General features: G+C 48.4%; 1 protein-coding gene across 1 annotated transcript; it reads right to left on the bottom strand.

The window, feature by feature from the left end:
- Positions 1-19,059: 19,059 nt before the first annotated feature.
- LOC148834149 (uncharacterized) lies at positions 19,060-23,069 on the bottom strand. Its single transcript, XM_088916703.1, has 3 exons — positions 22,609-23,069; positions 21,236-21,420; positions 19,060-20,265 (listed from the first exon to the last, which is right to left on the bottom strand). The coding sequence occupies exons 1-3, from the start codon at positions 22,859-22,861 to the stop codon at positions 19,291-19,293; spliced, it is 1,413 nt and encodes a 470-aa protein (XP_088772829.1). The 5' UTR covers positions 22,862-23,069; the 3' UTR covers positions 19,060-19,290.
- Positions 23,070-23,444: the final 375 nt, after the last annotated feature.

Here is a 23,444-nt window from a genome sequence, read left to right as displayed (position 1 = left end):
CCATGTCCTTGGTGGGGCAGCCCTGAGACGTACTGCTGAATTGTTCTGTGTTGATTGCTGCTATAGACATGACTAGAACAGTTTTTCCATACATCTGTTTTCTAACGTTTATCCAGTACAGGGTCGCAGGGGACCCGAAGTCTATCCAAGCAAGCAATGGGTGTAAGGCAGGGTACACCCTGGACAGGACGCCAGTCCATCACAGAGTACTCACAGACTCACACCGGGGCCCATCTTCCAACCCAACTCAGAGCCCCAGCACTGCAAGGCAGCAATGCAAACCACTGTAGCTTGTGGTTTGAATTGCACTCATCATTGCTAGATCTTTCTTACTCCGAAACATAAAAAGAGTGTTGCAGTCTGGCTTTAACTTGCCAGATTGCCAGATAGCTTTATCTCGGATAAATCTGCATCAGCATGCAGTTATGACTCAGCACATGTCACAAACAGTTCTTTCCGTGTCACGCCCGACATCCCTCCCTAGAGGGCGCTCCATTGCTCTCATTATTGTCCGTGTGATTAAGCTCTCCAGATGTACCCTTTTAGCGTTATTATTTAAGACCAGCTCCTCCAGTCCTCGGGGCTCATCATTAGGGTAAGATGTCGCGAGGCCCGCCTAGCACCAGGAAACCCTACGTCCGTCTCCTGAGGGCATAGGCCTCATCCCCGACACCTCCCGCTTCCCGAGCCCGGGGTCTGGAGGATCTCGCCCCGTCACCCTTGGACCTCCATGTTTTGTTTGTCTGTGTGCTCCCCCCTCCCGGGGATTTTAACTTTGTCGCGTTCCAGGATGGATTCCTTGCTGATGGACTCTCGGACTGTGCTTTGACCTGCCCTTGGACCCGTTTGGATTTGGATGCCGTTTTGTCTTCCCTGTACACTGTCTCACGGACTGTCACTATTATTTTGTGCACTATTAAACCCCTGTGTGTTCCCTTTTACCACGCCTCCTGTTTTCTCCAGCTCTTACCGCATCGCATAGGGTCTTCTACAAGATCTGACACGGATTTCAGTCCGTGTTCGTGACATTCCGGGCCCTGTGCAGACCACACGATCCGGAATTGTGAAGAAACACTGGGGAAAAAAGTCGTGCAGGAGAGGGTCTGGAGACAGGGGGCGTGTCCAAGGGGTGCAGGTGTCCAGGGAGAGTGAATCCGGGGCGAACAGTCCAGGAGTAAATCCAAACGGGTCATCCAAGACAGAAGGTAGAGTCCAAGGCCAGGGGATCCATCCAGGGAATAAAACCATGAGCCGGGTCGGGACCGGCAGGGTGGGGAATCAGAAACAAAAGGTTAAAAGCATAATGGAGCCAGACGCAGCAGGATCCCGGGCTCTCATGAAACGGGACTCAATGAGGAGCCAGGAGCGAAGTCTGCGTCTGGCTTTTAAGGGGGAACGGAAATAGAGAACAGGTGCAGGTAATGGGAGAAAACGAGGAAGGGCTGGAGCGCCCTTAAGAGGAGGATTAGCGATCGTGACAGCACGGCTAAAGTCCATTTAGGATCATTTTCCTGGAGTTACTGTAGAATGCAATACCTCAGTAATTACATGGTAGTTCATTAATATTCCAGCAATAACTTTGTTTTATGGGTTCGAGTCCAGTGCTTTTTCTAGTGTTGCACTTTAGTGGCAGCCACATGGAGTGATGGCTAGGGCTCTGGACCAGAAGGTTGTGGGTTCGAATCCCAAGAAAGACACTGCTGAGCCGGGTTCTTCACTCTGACCACTACAGTAAGAGCACTAAACAGGGATCCAGGTCAGCACTGTAAACAAGAATTTGCCATCAATGGCTCGTCTTCTTAAGAAACAGGAATAGTTTCTGCTGCAATGAGGTATTTCAGTACGTCTATCTGTTCTGACACTTGGAATGTAATATGGTGCAGAAGACTGTAGGTGAGACACCCCAGTTCAGTTAGTACAGGAGACCCCAACCCCGGTCAGAGAGAGCCCCAGTCCAGTTAGCACAGGAGACCCCAGCCCCAGTCAGAGAGAGCCCCAGTCCAGTTAGTACAGGAGACCCCAGCCCCAGTCCTGGAGAGCCCCAGTCCAGTTAGTAGAGGGGACCCCAGCCCCGGTCAGAGAGAGCCCCAGTCCAGTTAGTACAGGAGGCCCCAGCCCCAGTCAGAGAGAGCCCCAGTCCAGTTAGTACAGGAGACCCCAGCCCCAGTCCTGGAGAGCCCCAGTCCAGTTAGTAGAGGGGACCCCAGCCCCGGTCAGAGAGAGCCCCAGTCCAGTTAGTACAGGAGACCCCAGCCCCAGTCCTGGAGAGCCCCAGTCCAGTTAGTACAGGAGACCCCAGCCCTGGTCAGAGAGAGCCCCAGTCCAGTTAGTACAGGAGACCCCAACCCCGGTCAGAGAGAGCCCCAGTCCAGTTAGTACAGGAGGCCCCAGCCCCAGTCAGAGAGAGCCCCAGTCCAGTTAGTACAGGAGGCCCCAGCCCCAGTCAGAGAGAGCCCCAGTCCAGTTAGTACAGGAGACCCCAGCCCCGGTCAGAGAGAGCCCCAGTCCAGTTAGTAGAGGGGACCCCAGCCCCGGTCAGAGAGAGCCCCAGTCCAGTTAGTACAGGAGACCCCAGCCCCGGTCAGAGAGAGCCCCAGTCCAGTTAGTACAGGAGACCCCAACCCCGGTCAGAGAGAGCCCCAGTCCAGTTAGTACAGGAGGCCCCAGCCCTTGTGTTGGGGCACAACAAAATCCAACAGGGTTTGCTCAAATTTGTTTTATTATCAGTACTTGAACAGTAAAGCAAGACGTCCTTTTTCAGAGTCTAATCAGAAATCTAGAGTTTAATATCCAACACGTATAGACGTTTGTTTACATACTTCAAATCTGATCGTAGCATAGTGCTTATTAACTCACAAGGTCAAGGACTGTGGATAATTGATCAATTAAAACTCTCACATAAAGGGAAGCTACAGTAACACCAAAATTAAACTGTTCGATGATTTTTCATCGTACAACTTCTCCACTTGACTTACAGTACATAAAGATAACAAGAAACCCCGGTTACGGCTGTTTACAAGAAGTGTTGTTTTTTTAGAAGACCGAGCTTTGACATAACCTCTTATAACCTCCCTTAGAAATCTGTGTGCGTTTCTACCATTTTAGAAGAGTGGCTTTGATCCACCTGTGGGCAAAGTACTGCCTGCCAGCCAGTTGTAACCGGCCCTTGAGGTAAAAAAATAAATTAGTCAATATTCCACTTTGTTTGGTGCCGTTTTTTCTCACATTTCATTATTCGTGCCGTTGAATGGCGCATGGATCGTTTTAACACAGTGATTCCAAACTGTGCATCGCGCCATTGCCGGTCAGGGGCGTCTCAGGTATCGCCAGTCAAAAATGTCATTACGATAGAAACCCGCTGTTCGTGCACACAGAATGTACGAGTCGTGCGCTGCCGAGCTCGATTGTGTCACTCGACAGCGGGCAAGAGAGTCGGCCGTCTGTAAGCAGCGTACCAGTGGACCGCTTCTTGGGTGTTCATGTTTCTATGAGCGGTCATTTTGTGAGTTTTTTGTTACGCGATCGCAATTGAGAGGATTTTAAATACGAGTAAAAAAAAAAACCGTGGAGGACGTGGAGCCTAGTTCTGAAGAGAAAAGGCAACGCAAATGTAGAAAGCATGACGGCAGTTTCTTGAATTTCGGTTTCACAGCACGATTGTGGACACTGAAGAATGCTGTCTGCCTCAAAGTGTGGGCTGCTGAGAGCGTATATATTGAAACGTCATTTGGAAACTGTTCACAGTAGTTTGATAGGTAAGCCTGGCGAGTGTTTTTGGCGCAAGTTTAATGAAGGACCAGAAAGCTGCTTTTTCTAACCAAACTACAGTCCCCAGCAAAGTTCTTCTTTCATCATCCAAAGTTGCGTACCGAGTAACACAATGCAAAAAAAAACTCACACTGTTGGAGTACCAAGGAAAAAGCAACAGCTCTTTGATTTCTGCTTCCCTTGGCAATATCCTGCTTTCATGAAGCTGGGTTTTCAGCACTTGAAATGATCAGATCCAAGTTCAGCTCAAGAGTCGGTGTTGAGAAGGTGATGCACGTTGCTGTTTTAAAAATACTACCCAGTATTTTTGATTAATTATGTTAACATCATTTATTAAACAAGACCACCTACCCATTAAGAGGCACAAACAAAAAGACATTGTTGTAAGATTTAAAAAAACATTGATGTCAGATTTTAACCTTTTTATTTAGTCATTTTATTTGCATTTTACAAAGATGTCGACTATTTTTTAAGTTTTTCAAATTGTTTGCACATCCAAACAATTTCAATAAAATAGTATTTTTACTATTTTGATCAAGCCTATTGGTTTTGAAAATGATTAAAAGTAATACAAATCGGATCAACTTTGTTTTTATTTTGACCCATCATTTCCTTTTCAAATGTATAATCTTTTGTAAAATAGCGCACTGCCACAGAAGGTCGCACCCCATCCGTATGGTGTGGTTCATTTGTCACATCTACAACGTTTCTTTTTCTGCCTGTCTGCCCTGATCGACGCCCGCTCTGAAGTGGCACATAACCTATACAGTATATACCTCAATATGCAACCCTGCAGGGGGCGGAGCAGTGGCTCTGTGGCTCAGGATCTGCACTTGTGTGCTGGAAGGTTGCTGGTTCAAATCCCACAGCCGGCAGAGGAATCCTACTCCGTTGGGCCCCTGAGCGAGGCCCTTCACCCCAGCTGCTCCAGGGACGCTTTCAGATTAGATCAGATGAGATGTAAAACAGAGGTCCGGACTCTCTGTGGTCAGTAAAAATCCCAGGGTGTTTCTCGAAGAGAGTAGGGGTGTTACCCTGGTGTCCTGGCCAAATTTCCCCCTGGCCTTTGCCAGTCATGGCCTCCTAATAACCCCCCTCTCTGAACTGGCTTCACCCCTCTGTCTGTCTGTACAGTACATACCTTCAGTGAGTAGTGTTATTGCAGAGGGGACAAAGGACTTCTTATACATGTTTGTATGTGAATTTGGTCTCCCTGATGGGAGTATTGCGAACAGAGAATGGAGTGGGTGTGTGGAGTCAGCTGTGATGTTTCCTTACCATTCTGAGAACTGCATTATGGTACAGTATAAATCGCAAAAAAAAACATTCTATAAAATCATCAACTATTTTTCCTGCTATTTTCACAACCCTGGACAGTTCGGCTTTGCTTTTCAGCCCCAGGTTTCCAATCCACACTGTCGTGTTAAATGCCAGGCTGCTCCCACCAAGGATTTTATACGCCACCTCTAAAGATCTCTTCAAGTTCTCTAGTCTATGAATTCAAAACAGCCGCTGGTTTTCTTTCTTATAAATGTTGTCTCTATTGTCACTGCAGGACTGCCCTGACGGGGTGCCAGCCTGCAAAAACTGTCTGCCCAGTTTGCCGATCTGCTGCCTTGCTGGGAATTTGGCTTGGAATGCAGAAGTCTGGCTCTTTAATAATAATAATAATAATAATAATAAACTTTATTTTATATAGCACCTTTAAAGGTGGCTTCTCAAATTGCTTTACAGGATGACAACACCAATAAATAAGGAGAATACACAAGATTAAACACAATTACAATACACAGAGGAGACCGTGGATGGTGGTACAAGGAAGAGCAGAGGGGTGAAGAATGGAACCAGTTCAGTAAAGGCTCTTCTGAAGAAGAGGGTTTTGAGTCTGGATTAGAAGGAGTTTAGAGAAGGTGACACTCTGATATCCTTGGGGAGAGATTTTAAGAGCTTGGGGGCATCCCAGGAGAAGGCCCTGTCACCCATACAATGGAGATGGGCTTGGGGGACAGTAAGGAGGGCAGAATTAGAAGAGCAAAGGTTGCGAGGTGGGGAGTAAGGCGATAATAGTTCAGAGAGGTACTGAGGTGCCAAGCCATGCAGAGCCTTATAGGTGAGCAGGAGGATTTTAAAGTCCACACGGAATTCGACCGGAAGCCAGTGCAAGGACTCCAGGATAGGAGTAATGTGAACACTTGCACTCGACCTGGTCAGGATTCTGGCTGCTGAATTTTGGACATACTGCAGTTTAAGAGCTCACAGTCCCGGTATGATCTGTAGGCACCAGCCAAGCACAGAGGTACTGCTGGCCCCATCAAGATGACTCTCTCATACGAAAACTGCACCAAACAGTACTATCAGATCTGACAGATGAACACCACCCTCCCCTCTGGGTGTTACAGCTCACAGCCCGACCACACCAGCTCGATAAAGAGAATGTTTACAGACCACAAGCGATGGCTGGTCACAGCTTGTGGTTGATGTCTTGGTGTGAGAAAGATCTTTGGGCCTATCACTAAACCCCCCTCTCTTACAGGAAGAGGGAAGATGGCTGATAACTGCAAAACTGCAGAGGTCTGTTTTTGGTCACACAAATTAAAATTTCTAAAAAGATAAGAACACCAGAAAAGTTCCAAAGGAGAGGAGGCCCATTTGAAAAGTTTGCAAAGTAATTAATTCATTAATCCCAGTATCTCACCCAGCTGTTTCTTGAAAGAAGCCAGGGTATCAGCTTCAATAACATGTCTGGACAGGTTGTTCCCCACCCCCACCACACTTTGTGTAAAGGAGAGCCGCCTGCCCTGATAGGAGAATCTCACCAAGCTGCTTCTTGAGAAAAGCAAGGACATTGGTTTCAACATCATGGCCGGGCAGCTTGGTCCACACTCCCACCACCTTTTGTGTAAAAATTCACACCTTCCTGAGTGGAGTTTGTGATTCTTTTCAGCCGGTGTTACTGTTCTGGATCCCTATCTGATTGCCCTTATTTCCCTATTCTGTCTCTGATACAGAGCTGCTCCTGGTCCTTCTTCAGATGCCTGGCCGGTACCTGAATGCAATAGAACAGCATTTTCCAAACATCTTAAAGTCATTCAGACTTAAAGGGGAGCTGTAAGGCTATTTTTATATTTCGGGGGGTTAGAAAGCATCGGCATTGATGAGTGCATTTCGAAACACATCGAAAGTCAACTGCACGCAGTAAGTTGTAAGACCCCCAATTTACATCACAAAATAGACCAAATTTCCAGGTCTGCGCTGTGCCATATCACTATCACTGTCTTCATTTCAGAATGAGGCAGCAAAACTTCCAGTGATGTGTTGCGGCCCCACGATATTGTAATCAAGCAGGCCTGTGAACACACCTCTTTTAATCCAATAGAAATATCGCTCTCGACTTGGAGGTGGTTTTACCAACAAATACTACTTAGTTGTTAACTCTGCATGCAGAACGTGTTGGAACACTGACATGTCTGCTGCACAACCTGTATTTAATTCGCTGCATCGCATTACGCATTACGTTGGTCAGCACAGTGACTAGTGAGCAGGAAGGGCCTCTTCATGTCACAATTCTCACAAACCCTCGCTCTCGCCCAAGGCGATACCAGGGGTGTGTGACAACAGTGGGGAATGTGAGAGTACAGTGACTAGTGAGCAGAAAGAGCAGCTTCATGACACAATTCTCACAAACCCTCGCTCTCGCCCAAGGCGATACCAGGGGTGTGTGACAACAGTGGGGAATGTGAGAGTACAGTGACTAGTGAGCAGAAAGAGCAGCTTCATGACACAATTCTCACAAACCCTCGCTCTCACCCAAGGCGATACCAGGGGTGTGTGACAACAGTGGCGAATGTGAGTTTGCAACCACATAGCAACTCACAGTACTGTCAAAAAGTTCCTATTTTGGGGCTAATCTGACAATTGTAAAAAATGTTCTACACCGTCAGTGAATTTATTCTGTTACTGGGATTTCATAACCTGTCTGAGAAATTGAGACAGCAGTTCCCCTGTAAGTTTCTGAAACGCTTTGTTTGAAAAATAAAGGCTGTTCCAAACATCGTGATTAGATTTCTTATGTCTTCGGCGCTGCTTCTTTAGTCTCCTAAGAGCACAGCTAGTAGATCCACTCGGAAGGCAGAACCGTAAGAAGAGACCCATCACTCAGTCTGGGTCCAAAACAAGGCTACTTCTGGGCAGAACCAGAACTTCCTCTGTTGGGCCAAACCTTCAGGGGAGGAGAAGTGAGCTCTCCAAACCCCAGAGATTCAGCCTTTTACTAACCGGTAAGATTTTATGAGGCAGTTTAAACTGAATAATTGTAATAGAGAGATCCATAATGGTCTTATACAGTATATCAGGTTAAATACTTGATTCTATGGAACTGGCATATCTGAAATATATCCCCAGCTGTTCTGTTTCTTTACTGGACCAGACCACAAGCCTTTAATCTCTGTACAAGAGATGCAGACCTTCTTATTTATGTAAATATTGTTCAGCCACAGGTGATCCTTTATACAGTATATGGAAGGAAAATAGCCTGTATTTTGAGTATTCCATCTATTCAAGATATTGTTCCATGTTTTAGGTATTGCTGCCACAAGCTGTTTAAATCATTGTACCCTACAATGTATCATTGCACAGGTTAAAGAAGGCGTGAGGGTGCCATTAGTGTCAATGAGAGCTTTAATAAAGATAACACTATTTCTGCATCATTAAATTCCACACAAGGGAATTTCCATTTACTATGTATGAATATCTGAGTTCAGCTGGAGGATCTGCTAATGGACAAGCTGCTGCTCATCAGCCAGTGTCTCAGGGCTTTAAACTGAAACTCTAACCCATGTTGCCTCATCACTTCTGAGAATCCTGATGCTCTGAGTCACAGATCTTTTCTTATCATTCTAAAAACCAACAGGGCTGCAGCTACAACAAGAGAAATAAGCCATTTTCAACAGCCGTCTGGTAAGATCTCAATAATTCACTATGAACCCATACCTTATTGAAACGCAGTTTAGGAATCAAGGCAGGTTTGAGAACATCATTCAAGGCTCTCAAGTCGATTCATTTTAGGCCACCCGCACTGTACTTTATCATTCCAAATAAATGGAAAAATCTTTTGTTCATATGACTTAAATAGACCACAGCTGTAGATGAAAGACGTACAGTATGTTGTAAACTTTCACATTTTATTGAAAGACCATTTTATTGTCAGATTACACTGAAGCAAAAAAAGATCTTCTTAAAGAATCCGCACACACAGAACAGCACTTCTCATAGCTTGGTTAGAGTCCTGACGTATCTGAGAAACAACTGAGATCATCAGCTAAAGCCAACAGCGAAGACAATTTAGGCTTAAGTCTGTATCATTGGCAAAACGTAGCTGCTTTTAAATCAAGATGATTAATCTCTAGACCTGTGACTGGGTCATTGAGTCTACCCTTAATGGCAATATTTCTGTTGCAATTATGAACAGATATGGGGGAGAGGGGACATCCTTGTTTCGTTCCTCTTAATAAGGGGGTATTCTTCTAGAGATAAACCCATTATTCAAGATTAATCTTCATCCATTTCCTGGAGGATTCCCCAAAGGTCACATAATCTAGACAGCTAAATTGATCATCAAGGTGCACTTTATCAAATGCCTTCTCCAAATCTGCTAGAAAACTCAATCCTAGAATATTATAATATTTTATTATCTCCACAAGTTTGCTAATATCATCTGCAATATATCAGCCCTGTGAAAACTCCAGACTGGTCCTGGTGTATCATTCTATGCAACACTTTTCTTCATGGATTTACAAAACACTTTGCTGAAACATTGGTGTCATATCACTGGAAGGTCTCCAGTTCTACAAGCTTACAGTGTCCTAATAATTCCCTTCTGCATCCTGTTTCAGCACATAGAGCTATCAGTCCTTCGATCTGTGTACCTGTAAGCCTGCTTTGCCACACGGGAAGACAAAACATGACAGGAGTGGCTCTTTAATAAATTCATGAAAAGACTGTGTCTTGTAATGCTTAAAAGACCAAATTGCTTGAGACAGGTCCTCCTTAGTAATAAGACCGTCACGTGACTCTGTTTCTTCTTCCGATAACTTTAAGTCCTCTTTATCTGGAAAGATTTATCTGCATGCGAGAGAGATACAGGCGATTGCTGAAAGGAACAGAGCTTTGAGAGCACACGATCGCAAGTGGCTCAGCAAGAGCTTCATGAGTACCACTTATACGTTTTGTCATCTTTTTCTTAGGAATGCTGTATTGGAGATTTTAAAAATAATTGAGTACATTTCTCAACTTTTTTCCAATCATCTAGCTTGATTTGAAAAAAAATTGAGATGTGTTCTCCTAAAAAGGTCTTTTTTCTTATTTGCTATTTTTTCTGATATAGCTCAAGGAGTTGCTTTCCTATTGTCAGCATGCCCGAGTTTCTGAGAACTCGATGAAGTTGTTTTTCTTCTGCGGGGGCTTGCTTTCATTACCCTGAGCTGTAACTTATAACGTGCCCACAAGGAGCACTTTTGCACACTGTACCCACGTCATGCTCCAAATATCTCCTTGCTGTGGTAAAAGTTTGTATTTTCTATCACCAGTAACGGGTTAAAATTCCGAATATCCACACCTGCTTGGAAACTGTCATCCAACAGGTTGCTGGTCAGACCTGAAAGAATCAGCAGTTGTTGTTTGTTAACTTTTGACACTGTTGGAAACCATATAAGAAGAGGACCGATTCTTGTTTAGTACTCGTTAATCTCCGCACATCTACAATATCTGAGATAGCAGTCAAGGCTTTGGGATGATCCTTCCCAATATGCATTTTTTCTTCCAAACTATTGCAGTGTTTAAAATGGAATCAAAATCTCCAAACATAATGGCATAATCATCGCTGTCTAACAATCTAGCAAGGATCCTGTCATGAAGCGTTCTTTCAGGACCCTAAGCAGATAGCACAATCCGGGGAGGAGTGAGGAAAACACGAGGAAAAAAGCATGCAAAGGGGCTGGAAGGAAAACAGGGGGCGTGTTCACGGTGCGCGGGTGTTCGGGGGAGGTGCGGCCCAGGAAAACAGTCCAAGGGAGTCCGAGGAAAATCCAGGAATGTAGCAAAAGTCCAAAGCTGGGTGATCCATTCTGACAGTTAAAAGCCGGAGCGGGATCCGGCGGAGAATCTGGGAAATAAATGGGGGGCCACGGGACCAGACGCTCCCTAATCCCAGACTCAGATGGTCAGGACGCCGTGATGAAGCCTGTGCCGTCGAGTCGCTCCTGGACAAAGCTGAGCCCCGATCGCCTGGCTTGTCACGGACGTCCAAAGGGACTAACCGTGGGGAGCAGGAGAGCGGAAAAAGACCCATATGCGTAGCGTCGAGACGGGAAAAAGGCCCGGGCTCATTAGTGCAAAGAGTTCAGGAGTGCCGTATAGAAACCTGTGCCCTCAGGGAGCGGACGTGGGGGCGACCTGGTGCTAGGCGGGTCTCAGGACATCTGAACGTCAATGCTGAGCCAGGACAGAGTGCAAGACCCGGAAATATATAGCCCAAGGGAAAGAGAGGGACAGGAAGGACAGCAGACCGGAAACTAGGGACAGGACAGAGAAGGAGCGCCCTCTGGCTGCAGAGGGCGTGACAGGCTCCTATAGCACGGCAGGCAGGAACCGGAGGCAGGTGCAGGGGATGAGTACAGAACAAGGAAGAGCTGGAGGGGTTTACGAGCGTGACAGATCCAAAACAGACAGAATGATCGGCATTTGGTGCAGACTTTATAAATCGATAAGGGTAATGCTCTTTCTAGTTTAAAGTCTTATTGAATATAATCCATCTGGCTTGTAAATCTATGTGGCTTGTGTTTTCTGTAAAGATTTTATTATCTGTAAAATCGCAACACCTTTAGAACTATTTTATCCATGTGGAAACTATACAGGATATAGTTCAGCTCCATTGACCGACAGCAGAGTGGCGCAGGGGAAGCGTGCCTGGAATCGTTCGTCTGTCGAGTGAGTCGAGCCTTTCGGCTTCCTGCCTTGAAGCCGGAGTCTGTCCCAGCATGCAACAGGCGCAAGGCAGGACACAACTTTGTTCAGCCAGAGGTGATTCTTTATACAGTATATGGAAGGAAAATAGCCTGTATTTTGAGTATTTCATCTCATTTTCCATGTTTTAGGTATTGCTGCCACAAGCTGTTTAAATCATTGTATCCTACAATGTATCATTGTACATTCCAGTGTATCCCCTATTCCAGTGTATTGCATGTCTAATGGTGCCATATTGAAAAATTAATCATAAAAAAAGAAAAGAGGTTTCACAACCCAAAGCAAGGCTTGGAAAGGTCAGAGGACCTGCTTAGTGTGTAAAACACTTACTTGCAGCATTGTGGGTGCTGTGGTTTAAATGCTATTGGCTTGTGAACAGAATCCCAGTATCCCAGTTCATTGTGCCACATTAAATAAAAGCTCGAGAAAAAGAGATTCAGAACGCAAAGCTGTGTCAGTGTTCTGTGTAAAAAATCGGTTTGAACAAAAGAATATTTTAATATTCCTGCTGTCAGTAGTATTGTGAATATAGTTGACCCTTACCTGAATGAAAACAGGACATAAAGAAAGGGTTTCAGAAAACAAACAAAGCTTTATTCCCGTGCTTACAGTCTGGGTAATTGGAGACTGCGCTGTTCTGCTTCCTATGGTCATATACGGGTTTGTCGCACGAAGCCGTATTGAGCAGTATTTCTCGCGTTGTGAACATGTGTACACAGCGGTCCCCCCGGGTTCCAGTTAGTGCGTAATTACACACCGATGAAAAACAGTGTCAAAAGCAGCACTGAGATCAAGAAGGATGAGTATAGAAAGAGAACCAGAATCAGCAGCTATTAGAAGATCGTTGGTGACTTTGACCAGGGCAGTTTCTGTGCTGTGAAGCTGACGGAAGCCAGATTGGAGGGGTTCGAAAAGGTTGTTTGTCATGAGGTGGTCATGTAACTGAAATGTGACAGCACGTTCCAGAATTTTTGCAAGAAAGGGTAAGTTGGAGATGGAGCAAAAATTGTTTAGATTGTCGAGAGCCATGTTAGGCTTTTTTGGCATGGGGGTAATGGCAGCAGTTTTGAGGACCGTTGGTACAATGTCAGTGCTCAAGGATTCATGTATAATATTGAGGACAACGGGGCAGAGAGAAGAGAAACAGGACTGGAATAAGGTGGTGGGAATGGGATCTAAAATAGAGGTGGTGGGTTTCATATGCAAAACCAGTTAATCCTCATTAATGCTCAAGAAAGAAAGGAATTCTGAGAAAATGACTGTAGATATCACTTGTTTGGTCTGAAAGAGCTATTTATAATAAAAACAGATGAAACAGTAAGAGTCCTGATTATTGAAAGGAATCAGCCTTTTGAGTAAAGATTGCTGTAATCCAGCCTCACAGAGGACCGAGTCACCCCCTCTAGTGGCGAAATGAGGTACAACACCCTCCCACTGCTTGAATAGCAAATCGGCAGTTGGATCCAACGAGATAGCTTCCTTCATTCCTTATTGGTAAGAGACTGCACGGAGGACTGGATGTGATGCCACAACACCTACTTCTTTCCCTTACAAAATATCAGCTCACAATATTCAATAAAAATACAGAAACAGAAGGCACATTAATTATTCAAGGAGGACGTGGGCTATGCTTGTTTGGTATCAAATGAAAATGCAAGAGTTGGGTAGTTCAGAAACTCCCCCCTCTCCAGGCAGGAATCCATCGACTTGCACCCCTGGGCCATGCTGGATCAGCCCCTGGGCCGGGACACAGCTCCTGCACTGACGAATCCTCAGGGGTCAGGTGCTGCCTTCTTCCCCACTAGCCAAGAGATAAGCAATGGGACAATTCAATTCAAGCTTTGCTGCCCCCTAGGGGAAATTTGTTTTACGGCACAGTCAAACACAACCCAGTGACAATGCACATCAAAAGGGAAGAGAATACAGCAGTGTTACAGGAGAAAGAGACAAGAGACAAGGTGGTTACTTTGCATTGTTTAAGAGTGTGATTGCAGTGGGGATGAAAGATTTCTGAGTCTGGTGGTTTTACACCTGGGGGCACAGAGGCGTCACCCAGGTGAGAGAAGTGTGAATTCACAATGGAGGGGGTGAGACACACACTCCCTGATGCTTTTGGCTTTCTTAGTCACCCTCTGTGTGTAAAGGATGCTTAAGTTGATTTGATTATTCCTGATTATTTTGCCACTTATATTGACTAATTTACCCAGCCTATTACAATAACTGGTACTTATGTTGCCAAGCCCACAAGTGAAGCAGTATGTTAAGACACTTTAAATGAATGATTGTGTAAGAATAGTTTTATCTACCTTAAAGTAGCTGAGTTTCCAAAGAAAGAAGAGTCTCTGTTGGCCTTTTTCATAGATCGTGTCACAACATTTGTCCCATTTCGGGTTTTTGTCGATGACCAGTCCCAGGTACTTACAGTCATCGACAATTTCAACAGGCTGACCATCAATTGTAGTGGGTTGAGGGGGTGTGGTATTTTTCCTAAAATCAGTAACCTGTTCCTTTGTTTTTGAAACATTTAACTTTAGGGAGAACTCGTTGCACTAGTGAGTAACATCATTTAGAATGGGCCCATGATGGTATGCTGTGTCCTTTGATAAACTGAACAGAGCTGTGTCATCAGCAAACTTAATGAGATGTCTATCTGTGTGTTTGCTCATGCGATCATTAGTGTACAAAATGTACAGCAGAGGGGACAAGACACAGCTCTGTGGTGATCCAAGCCTGGTGAAAACACCAGGCTTCTCCAGTCTGTGCACTACTGCACCTCCTACAGGGATAGTTCACATTTACCTTGTGCTTGGGTTCACTGCTTGATAGAGACGGTGTAAAATGGTTATCTGGATAAGAATTTAATGTCACTTTATGCCTTTTGCCTCACATTGGAATTCATGTTTACCGGCACTTAGTTGTTCTGTAACGTAGCTACTTTCCAACCTTTTCTCTTTCTCTCTTTCCATAAGCCTTTTTGTTTGTATTATTTTTTTTACCTAATAAACTCCTCCATTTGAAGAAAACAAAGGCAGTCCTGAGTCGAATTCCCGCAGATCAACCTCACCACTGTCTTGAGTCACAGCAGTCCCTGTACTGACTAATGCAATCTGATGTACGCGTGAATAAGTACAGGTTGTGCAGCAGACATTTCACTGCAGAAATGTTCCAACGTGATCTGAATGCAGAGTTAACAAGTAATATTTGGCGGCAAAACCCTCTCGAATTGGAGAGCAATATTTCTAGTGGGTTAAAAGAGATGTAGTCACAAGCCTGCTTGTTTACAATGTAAAAAGGCCACATCACCCTCATCGGAAGTTTAGTTGCCTCGCTGTGAATCACAGAATATGGAGCTACACATACCTGTCTTTTTTCGTCTATTTTGTGATGTAAACTGGACGTTTTACAAGTTGCTGTGCACATTTTACTTTTATTGTGGTGTGAAATGCACTCATCGATGCTGATTCTTTCTAACTTCGAAATATAGCGTTGCAGTTTGCGGAGTGTCTAATTTAAGACTTGTTTAGGTTTATCTCAGCACACACATGTACCCGACTCACCCTTCAGACCACAACCGGTCTGTTTCAGTCAGCACATCATCAGCCCTCTCTAAATGAGCTGCCTGAAGATCGTGCTAAGATTGCACTCAGTACTACCAATTCTCTTAATCCTTCACAGCTCGATGGGTCTCAAATGCCAGGTCCTCTCCTTGGTTTGCTGATGAGCTATGAATTATGGACACCCCTGGATGCAGGCGTGTATGTGGGGGGGGAAAGGGTTCTCAGTTCACCTTGAGGCTTTATAAACACCATTTATCCAGTCACAATAACGACCTGAGGTCGGCCCGTTCTGTCACGGAAAATGACTTTACATCTCTTTTGGAACGTAAGCCAGCTCTTAGTCCCTGTTAGATCTCCTTTCACTCCTTCTGTCAAGTTATGGAACAGGTTCCTATATCTTGTTCAGAATAAGATCAACACTACTGGGCAGACCATAACAAATGTAACTGATAAGCCTTGCCAATTCTTTATTCTTCAGTTTACTCTGGAGCCATGCTTTCAGACTTTCAGAGCTTGACCCCTCTCTGCTCTGACTCATTTAGCTCTGAATGGAAATATGAACAACAGTTTTCTATATGTAGTTCTCAGGTAGGTAGGAGGGGTTTCTCAGAACTAGCTCCTACCATTTGTACTATAATAATCTCATCCCCTTCATCAACTCCCCCACAACTGAGCATGACCCCTCTTTTGAAAAAGTCTTGCCTCAGTCAATGTCGATCTTAAAATTTTACCCCTGCTTTAAAGTTTCCACTTAGCAAAACTACCGGAACACATGGAAACATCCCAATTGCTTGTATAAAGTCTTAACTCCTTGTGCAAAACCTGTCCATCGGGGTTTAGGGCTGCCTAGAGTCCTGAAACTGCTGTGGTGAAAGCTGCTAATGACCCTCTCCCCTCTGCCGATGCTGGCTCTCCCTCCACTCTCACTCTCTCAGACCTTTCAGCAGCGTTTGACACTGTCATGGAGCTTATAACAAAAGATCAGGAGGGATGACAACAACCAAGTTCAATCAGCCTCAGCTGTCAGTAATCAGCCATCGCTCCTGACAATCCATTCTTCTCCCAAACTCTAGAAATACTTACGAGATCCCTATCTCTCTCTCTTGTATGTCTCTTGTATCCCACCTCCACCTCTGCAGCTGCCCCTTGCATGGGGGTCCTGGTCTCCTTGTCCTAAGGCCCGGGAGGCCAGCCTTCAGCCAAGCGGTTTCAGCCAAAATTTCACCCCATGATGCTTTCAGCTTGGGTGGTGTCATTCCTAGTGAAATCCATGAACCGACTCAAGCATTATGCAATTCTAAGGGGGCAAAGTACTGCAGTGGTTTAAGTCCTAACTTTCTAACAGACAATTTGGCAATATTAAATCAGATCCTGCCCCTGTCATCTCCGGAGTCCCCCAGGGCTTAATCCTTGACCCTCAACTTTTCAATGTTCATGTGTTGCCCTTAGGCCAGGTTATCAGAGCAGAACTCGACTACCACTGTTATGCTGATGATACTCAGTTCTGCCTGCAAACAGATACATCACCTAACCCTCAGACTGCTCGATCAACACTGATCGAACGTCTTGAAGATACACAGTGGTGGATGGCTCAAAATGATCGGCAAATAAAGAAGAATGAAGCCCAGATGATTTTGATCGGCGTTCAAGTCTCAGAATTAGACCGTCTACAAGTCACTTGCGGTGATACAGAAACTGTTCCCTGAAAATCTGGGAAAGCCTTCCAGGTGATTTTTCACTCCTCCCCGACTTTCGAATCACATGTCCACAAAGTCTCCAGCACATCCTCCATCCATTTGTGAAACACATCCTGTTGAAGACCACTTATCCCTCTTTCTGTGGGCTTCTGTCTCCTCAAGCCCAGACTCCTACAACGCTTTGGCAGCTCGGACCGTCTCAGAAAGGACTTCAGAAAGTCCGGCATGTCCAGAGCCATGCTGCTCGACTGCTGACCAAGTCTGATTTCTCCTGTGCTGAAACTCTAGCACTGGCTACCAGTCTCTTACAGAACTGACTTGAAAACACTCTTATTGATGAGCCAGGTGCTGCACGCGAGTGGTGAGCGTGACTCCGCGCAGCGCACTGGGGAGATAACTGGCCCTTGGAATGCTCTCGGCAGTGCTACGCCAAACCAGGGACAGAGGCGGACAGGTTTCGCAGACGTCTGCTCTTTATTGTGCACGTCTTGGAACGGAGAATGGTAAAAACCCGCCAAGGTACCTCAGTGTTGTAACAACGTCGTAAACATAAGTAGATGCGGTTTTCGACATACCGGGCAGGTCTGTCGCCTGTTCAAGAGTCCCAGTTTGAATCCCACGGCCGGCAGAGGAATCCTACTCCATTGGGCCCCTGAGCAAGGCCCTTAACCCCAGCTGCTCCAGGGGTGCTGTATAAATGGCTGACCCTGCGCTCTGACCCCCAGCTTCTCTCCCTGTCTGTGTGTCTCATGGAGAGCAAGCTGGGGTCTGAGAAAAGACAAAGTCCTAATGCAAGAGATTGTAGGGCCAATTAAGTGATCTTCAAGAGTCCCAGTTTGCTCACTTAGTTCCGCTGGCTCTAGGCTCTTCCAAATTTGACGGAACCTACACCCTAAATTAGGGGACTGTGTGTTTGTGGGGCTCAGACTGCGGAGGCTGTGAGGTTCCCTGCGGATCTCGGGGGAGATAAGTGTGGAAGAAGCGGGCCACTATCCCTCTAGCTAAGTAACGGCTCTCGGAGAGCTCTGGGCAAACCTGAGTTCATGGAGGAGTAAGGCTGGCCGTGGAGAGGGCACCTCCAATCATCTGTTTCTGTACAGAAGAAAGTGTCAGAGCTCTGCCAATCCTAACGCAATAACTTCCCACACACCCCTGTGCGGGTGTCCTTATAAAGCCCTGTGGCTCTGTGCTTCTCCAGGAACACTCCTTACGCACCGTACAGTGAGAGGGTGGTCCTCCAGCACTGTTAAGAAAAACCCCGATCAATTCTGCGGTCTCTGTGTGGCCTGACCTAAAGTCCCAGTGGAAGCCGCTAGTTTTTGAATCACTCTTCCCGACTCTTCCAATTAAAGACTCCCCCTTTCTGCTGATGTTTTTAAATCTCACCTCAAAACCTGCTTTCAATCGCCATCAATTCTTAACTAGTTCTTTCTGTTCATTGCACACTGATACCTGCTTTTTTTTTACCGTACTGCGGAAATTGATCGAACGTCTGTGTAATTGACGAACATGGTAAACACGGATGCTTATATTTTCACAAGCCTGCACAGCTAATTCCATTCTTCAGTCTCGGCGTTCTCCATCTCATATCTGTAATTCCTGTTTCTGTTAGTCAAGCTCGCGCCCATTCATCGGGTCTATGTTTTGAAATTCCTTTGCAGCCTTGGTTGCAGATTCTTGGGAGTCTGTAAAAACTGACCAGTCCACTAACTGTACCAGAGTCTGGATCATGAGATCAGTGGTCCTAGAGGTACCCCACTACTAACATCACCACCCCCTGAGCCATCACCCTTCATCTGTACTCCACTTCCCAGTCCAAAATCAGCCAGTACTGGGCCTGCAGTTTCAGAATAAACGTTTCACTCTTCGCTTTACAGAGCTACACTTTTAACTCCGTATCCTCTCACTTTGCTGGCCTCATCGATTGTTTCCCTACTCCATCTAGGAGATGTACGTGACGACACAACATCCACACTCATACTTAAGTCCATGAAGACGGGAATAAGCTACCCCTCCATTGGTGCAAAAAGCACATTTAATCCTTAAAAACAATTGGTTTTTAATAAAACATGACACACTGGACACTCCTGGAGTTCCGTCAGCATGCCCACAGTATCTCAGCAGTTCACGCATTTCCAGTCCAGGTAAGGTTTCGCCCACATTCCCGCCTGCTCTCCCCTGCACTCATGCAGCCCAGCAGCCGTGCAGCCGTGCAGCCCGGAGGTGAGGGGCCCAGCCCCCCGCAAGCGCTACGTCTTCTTGCCGCAGGTGTTGAGCAGGTGCACGCGCAGGTTTTCCGAGCGGCTGAAGCCCTTGCCGCAGTGGGCACAGCGATGCGGCTTCTCGCCCGTGTGCGTGCGCTCGTGCCGGCGGAGGTCCGTGGTGCGCCGGAAGGGCTTGCCGCAGTGGGCGCAGCGGTGCGGCTTCTCGCCCGTGTGGATGCGCTGGTGGATTTTGAGGTAGATGTTCTCCGGGAAGCCCCTGCCGCAGTGGCCGCAGCGGTAGGGCTTCTCCCCCGTGTGCGTGCGCTGGTGCTTCTTGAAGTTGGCCTTCAGGGAGAAGCTCCTGCCGCACTGGGCGCAGCCGAAGGGCCGCTCCCCCGTGTGCGTGCGCAGGTGGTCCCGGAGCGAGCCCTTGACCCGGAAGCTCTTCCCGCACACCGCGCAGCCGTGCGGCCTCTCGCCCGTGTGCGTGTGCCTGTGCCGCTTGAGGTCGGCGGGGCGGCGGAAGCTCTTGTCGCAGTGGGCGCAGCGGAGCGGGGGGGCCGCGCCCTCGCTCTCAGCAGGCGGGGTGGCGGGGCTGCAGGGCCCGCGTGGCGGCGGCTGCTCGCTGTCCGGCCCCGGGCACCATGGTCTCGTCAAACTGGCCGCCCGCGACCCCTCCTCCTCGCCGCGGGCAGCCTGGCGCTCGGGCTCCTCTTTGACACGCCTGCGGTCCGGCCCGTTAACTCCGAGGTCCCCGGAGCCCAGAGGGGGACCCTTCCAGCTCTGGACGGGCTGCGGCTCCGCCTCCTCTTTCACACAGAGGGGCTGGGACTCCTGCTCCTCTTTACAGCGCACAGGCCGCTGCACAGCCCCAGACGGGCTTGGGCCACCCCCGCCCGTCTTGGCACGCCTATCTTCCGCCACGCCTCTCTCCCCCTCCCGCGGCCCGTCACCGTGCTGACTGGCCGGCTCCCCGGAGCCCTGCTGCAATCCGGGCCAGCGCTCGTCCGCGGCTGGGAGCTGCAACAACAGAGGAAGAGCAGCGTTTAATCCAACCCGGATAGTGGCTCGCACGCGCAGGCGGGCGCAGCTCGGGCTGACCCGGAACCCGACTGGACAGCCCTGCTGCAGACACACTGACCAGTCCTCCAGGACCAGGACTGGACAGCCTTGCTGCAGACACACTGACCCCTCCAGGACCAGGAGTGGACAGCCCTGCTGCAGACACACTGACTGACCCCTCCAGGACCAGGACTGGACAGCCCTGCTGCAGACACACTGACCCCTCCAGGACCAGGAGTGGACAGCCCTGCTGCAGACACACTGACTGACCCCTCCAGGACCAGGACTGGACAGCCCTGCTGCAGACACACTGACTGACCCCTCCAGGACCAGGACTGGACAGCCCTGCTGCAGACACACTGACTGACCCCTCCAGGACCAGGACTGGACAGTCCTGCTGCAGACACACTGACTGACCCCTCCAGGACCAGGACTGGACAGCCCTGCTGCAGACACACTGACTGACCCCTCCAGGACCAGGACTGGACAGCCCTGCTGCAGACACACTGACTGACCCCTCCAGGACCAGGACTGGACAGCCCTGCTGCAGACACACTGACCCCTCCAGGACTAGGACTGGACAGCCCTGCTGCAGACACACTGACTGACCCCTCCAGGACCAGGACTGGACAACCCTGCTGCAGACACACTGACTGACCCCTCCAGGACCAGGACTGACCGACCCCTCCAGGACCAGGACTGGACAGCCCTGCTGCAGACACACTGACTGGTCACATCAGGCCCATTTTCCTAAAAACCATTTAACCTACCAGTATATCTTTGGACTGTGGATAGAAACCAGAGCAACCAGAGGAAACAGCTCAACAGCCCTTCCCCCTTTCTATTTTGCAACACGAAATTAACTTTTTACTCGTTCCTAAATTTTAATTGGCGTCTTGAACTTTTGTTCAGCTTGTCCCCAGCCTACCCCCGCCAGCGGCTCTCCGGCCTCTTCCCGGCTGCGAGAGAGGGACCTGCTTCCTGGAATCCGGACTGCAGGCCGCTCCGGACTGAGCCCGCCTGCGGACGCCAGCTCTCCGTCTGTCCAGAGAGCGCTGCTCCAGTCCTGGCCGAAGACTCGCTCGATCACGGGGGAGCTGCCCGTCTGCGCCGCTGTGGGGAGACAGAAAACCACATCAGGAGCACTAAGAGCCCATGGTGCTTCTGTCTGAGCAGGGCTGCCCCAGCCTGGTCCCAGAGGGCCAGTGCATCTCCAGGTTTTCACTCCAACCCAGACCCAGCTGGTTACTGGCTTCATTGGAGCAGTTTAGCAGCTTCTCTCAGATCTGAAGCAGAGACCTGGAAACCCTACAGACACACTGACCCCTCCAGGAATAGGACTGGACTGGACAGCCCTGCTGCAGACACACTGACCGACCCCTCCAGGACCAGGACTGGACTGGACAGCCCTGCTGCAGACACACTGACCCCTCCAGGACCAGGACTGGACAGCCCTACTGCAGACACACTGACTGACCCCTCCAGGACCAGGACTGGACAGCCCCGCTGCAGACACACTGACTGACCACTCCAGGACCAGGACTAGACAGCCCTGCTGCAGACACACTGACCGACCCCTCCAGGACCAGGACTGGACAGCCCTGCTGCAGACACTGACTGACCCCTCCAGGACCAGACTGGAGACCCCTGCTTAGAGTAAAAAGTCTTAAAGCATCACCTTTTACCAAGACTTCCAAGAACTAATACAATGAACTTGATCATAAATTTACTGCCTCAAGTAATGCCCGATGGTGTCATCAGACTACTGGTTACAATTAAAGTACATCACAGCAAGGCAAAAGAAGGTGCAGATTTCCTCTGCTCTGCAACACTGCTCAGAACGTCAAAATGTCGGTTTTGCAAGTTTCTCGATGAGCTTGGAAACCTTCACAACACTTTGCGTTTTTTGTTTTAAATACTAATAAATGTCATGCAGTTAGTCATCAGTAGTCGGTAATGAAGCGGTCCTTCAGTTGAACTAGCCTACTAGAGGGGATTTGTTTAATCAACTTTCTTATCATTCACGACCCAATTAAAGTCCGCTGTCCCGGGCGCTGATTACAAGTGGAAGTGGAAATAAGACACTGACGCCTTCCTTGTGTTTTATTGACCACCTGGCAGAGACGCTTCTGCACCACAACAAAAGCACGTGGGAACGACAGCTCCGCCCGGTCCCGCCCGCCTGCAGCGACTGGTGGGCTCTTTGGGAATAATGAAAGACTGCAGGTCTGCGCGGCTTCGTTCACAAACGATGCACGGCGCGACACTTGTTTTCTCGTACACCTCTTCCCAAGCTCTCACCATCGGCCGTGCCCGTGGGCTCCGTCCCGGCTCTGTCCACGCAAACCTGCACCCCCACGCAGCGGCTGGTCACGCACCGCGCCCCCTGGCCCGCCTCCAGCCGCTCCAGCCTCTGCCTCAGGGTCTCGTTCTCCGTCCGCGCCCGAGACATCTCGGCCTCGAACAGCTTCGTGATCTCGCACAGGCCGGCCCTGGCCAGGCTGTCCAAGACGGAGGCCAGCCGGGCTTGGAACGCCGCTACGGAGCCGGACATGCCGCCGTCTGCCGCGGACAAAGCCTCTCGCAAAGTCCCCGGGAGCAGTGCTCTGGTGTGTGCGGGGAAAAAAGGAGAAAAACACCGCCTCCCCCTCCTGCAGGAAACGAAAATCAGCACAGCGGTGACACAGCTACCGCGCTGGTGGTGCGCTCCGTGCTTTTAAACACACACACACACACGTCGCCGCCACGAAATAACCAAAACAATCCCGATCAACACACCGAGGAGGAAAAGTTGACGTGATCAGAATGTTGCGTCACAAAGGGAGGGGTGACGCGCTCGCTGGCTGGCCAATCACCGCGCACTAGGAGGCAGCTGCACGCAACTGAGCCGCGACGGAGGCGCTTAATCGAATCAGAGAAGAGCTCTACGTCAGAGTCCCTTTAAACCCCTGAGACACAGCAGCGAGATGTCTAAGCGAAGCTACTGGCGATTCAATGGAGAACGGGGCTGGAGAGAGACAGTAAAAGCTTTAAAACTTGAAGATTCATCCTGATCTTTGAGTGGGCGGGCGGGCGGGGGGCTGTGCTGATTCTATAGGAAACGGCTACCGTGAAGATCTGTACTGATCCAAGTCAGG

Source organism: Atractosteus spatula, chromosome 5, assembly GCF_055471065.1.
Source record: "Atractosteus spatula isolate fAtrSpa1 chromosome 5, fAtrSpa1.hap1, whole genome shotgun sequence".
Classification (NCBI taxonomy): Eukaryota; Metazoa; Chordata; class Actinopteri; order Semionotiformes; family Lepisosteidae; genus Atractosteus; species Atractosteus spatula.
Note: the sequence above shows the minus strand (reverse complement) of the source record. Positions and strands in the feature narration are given on the sequence as shown.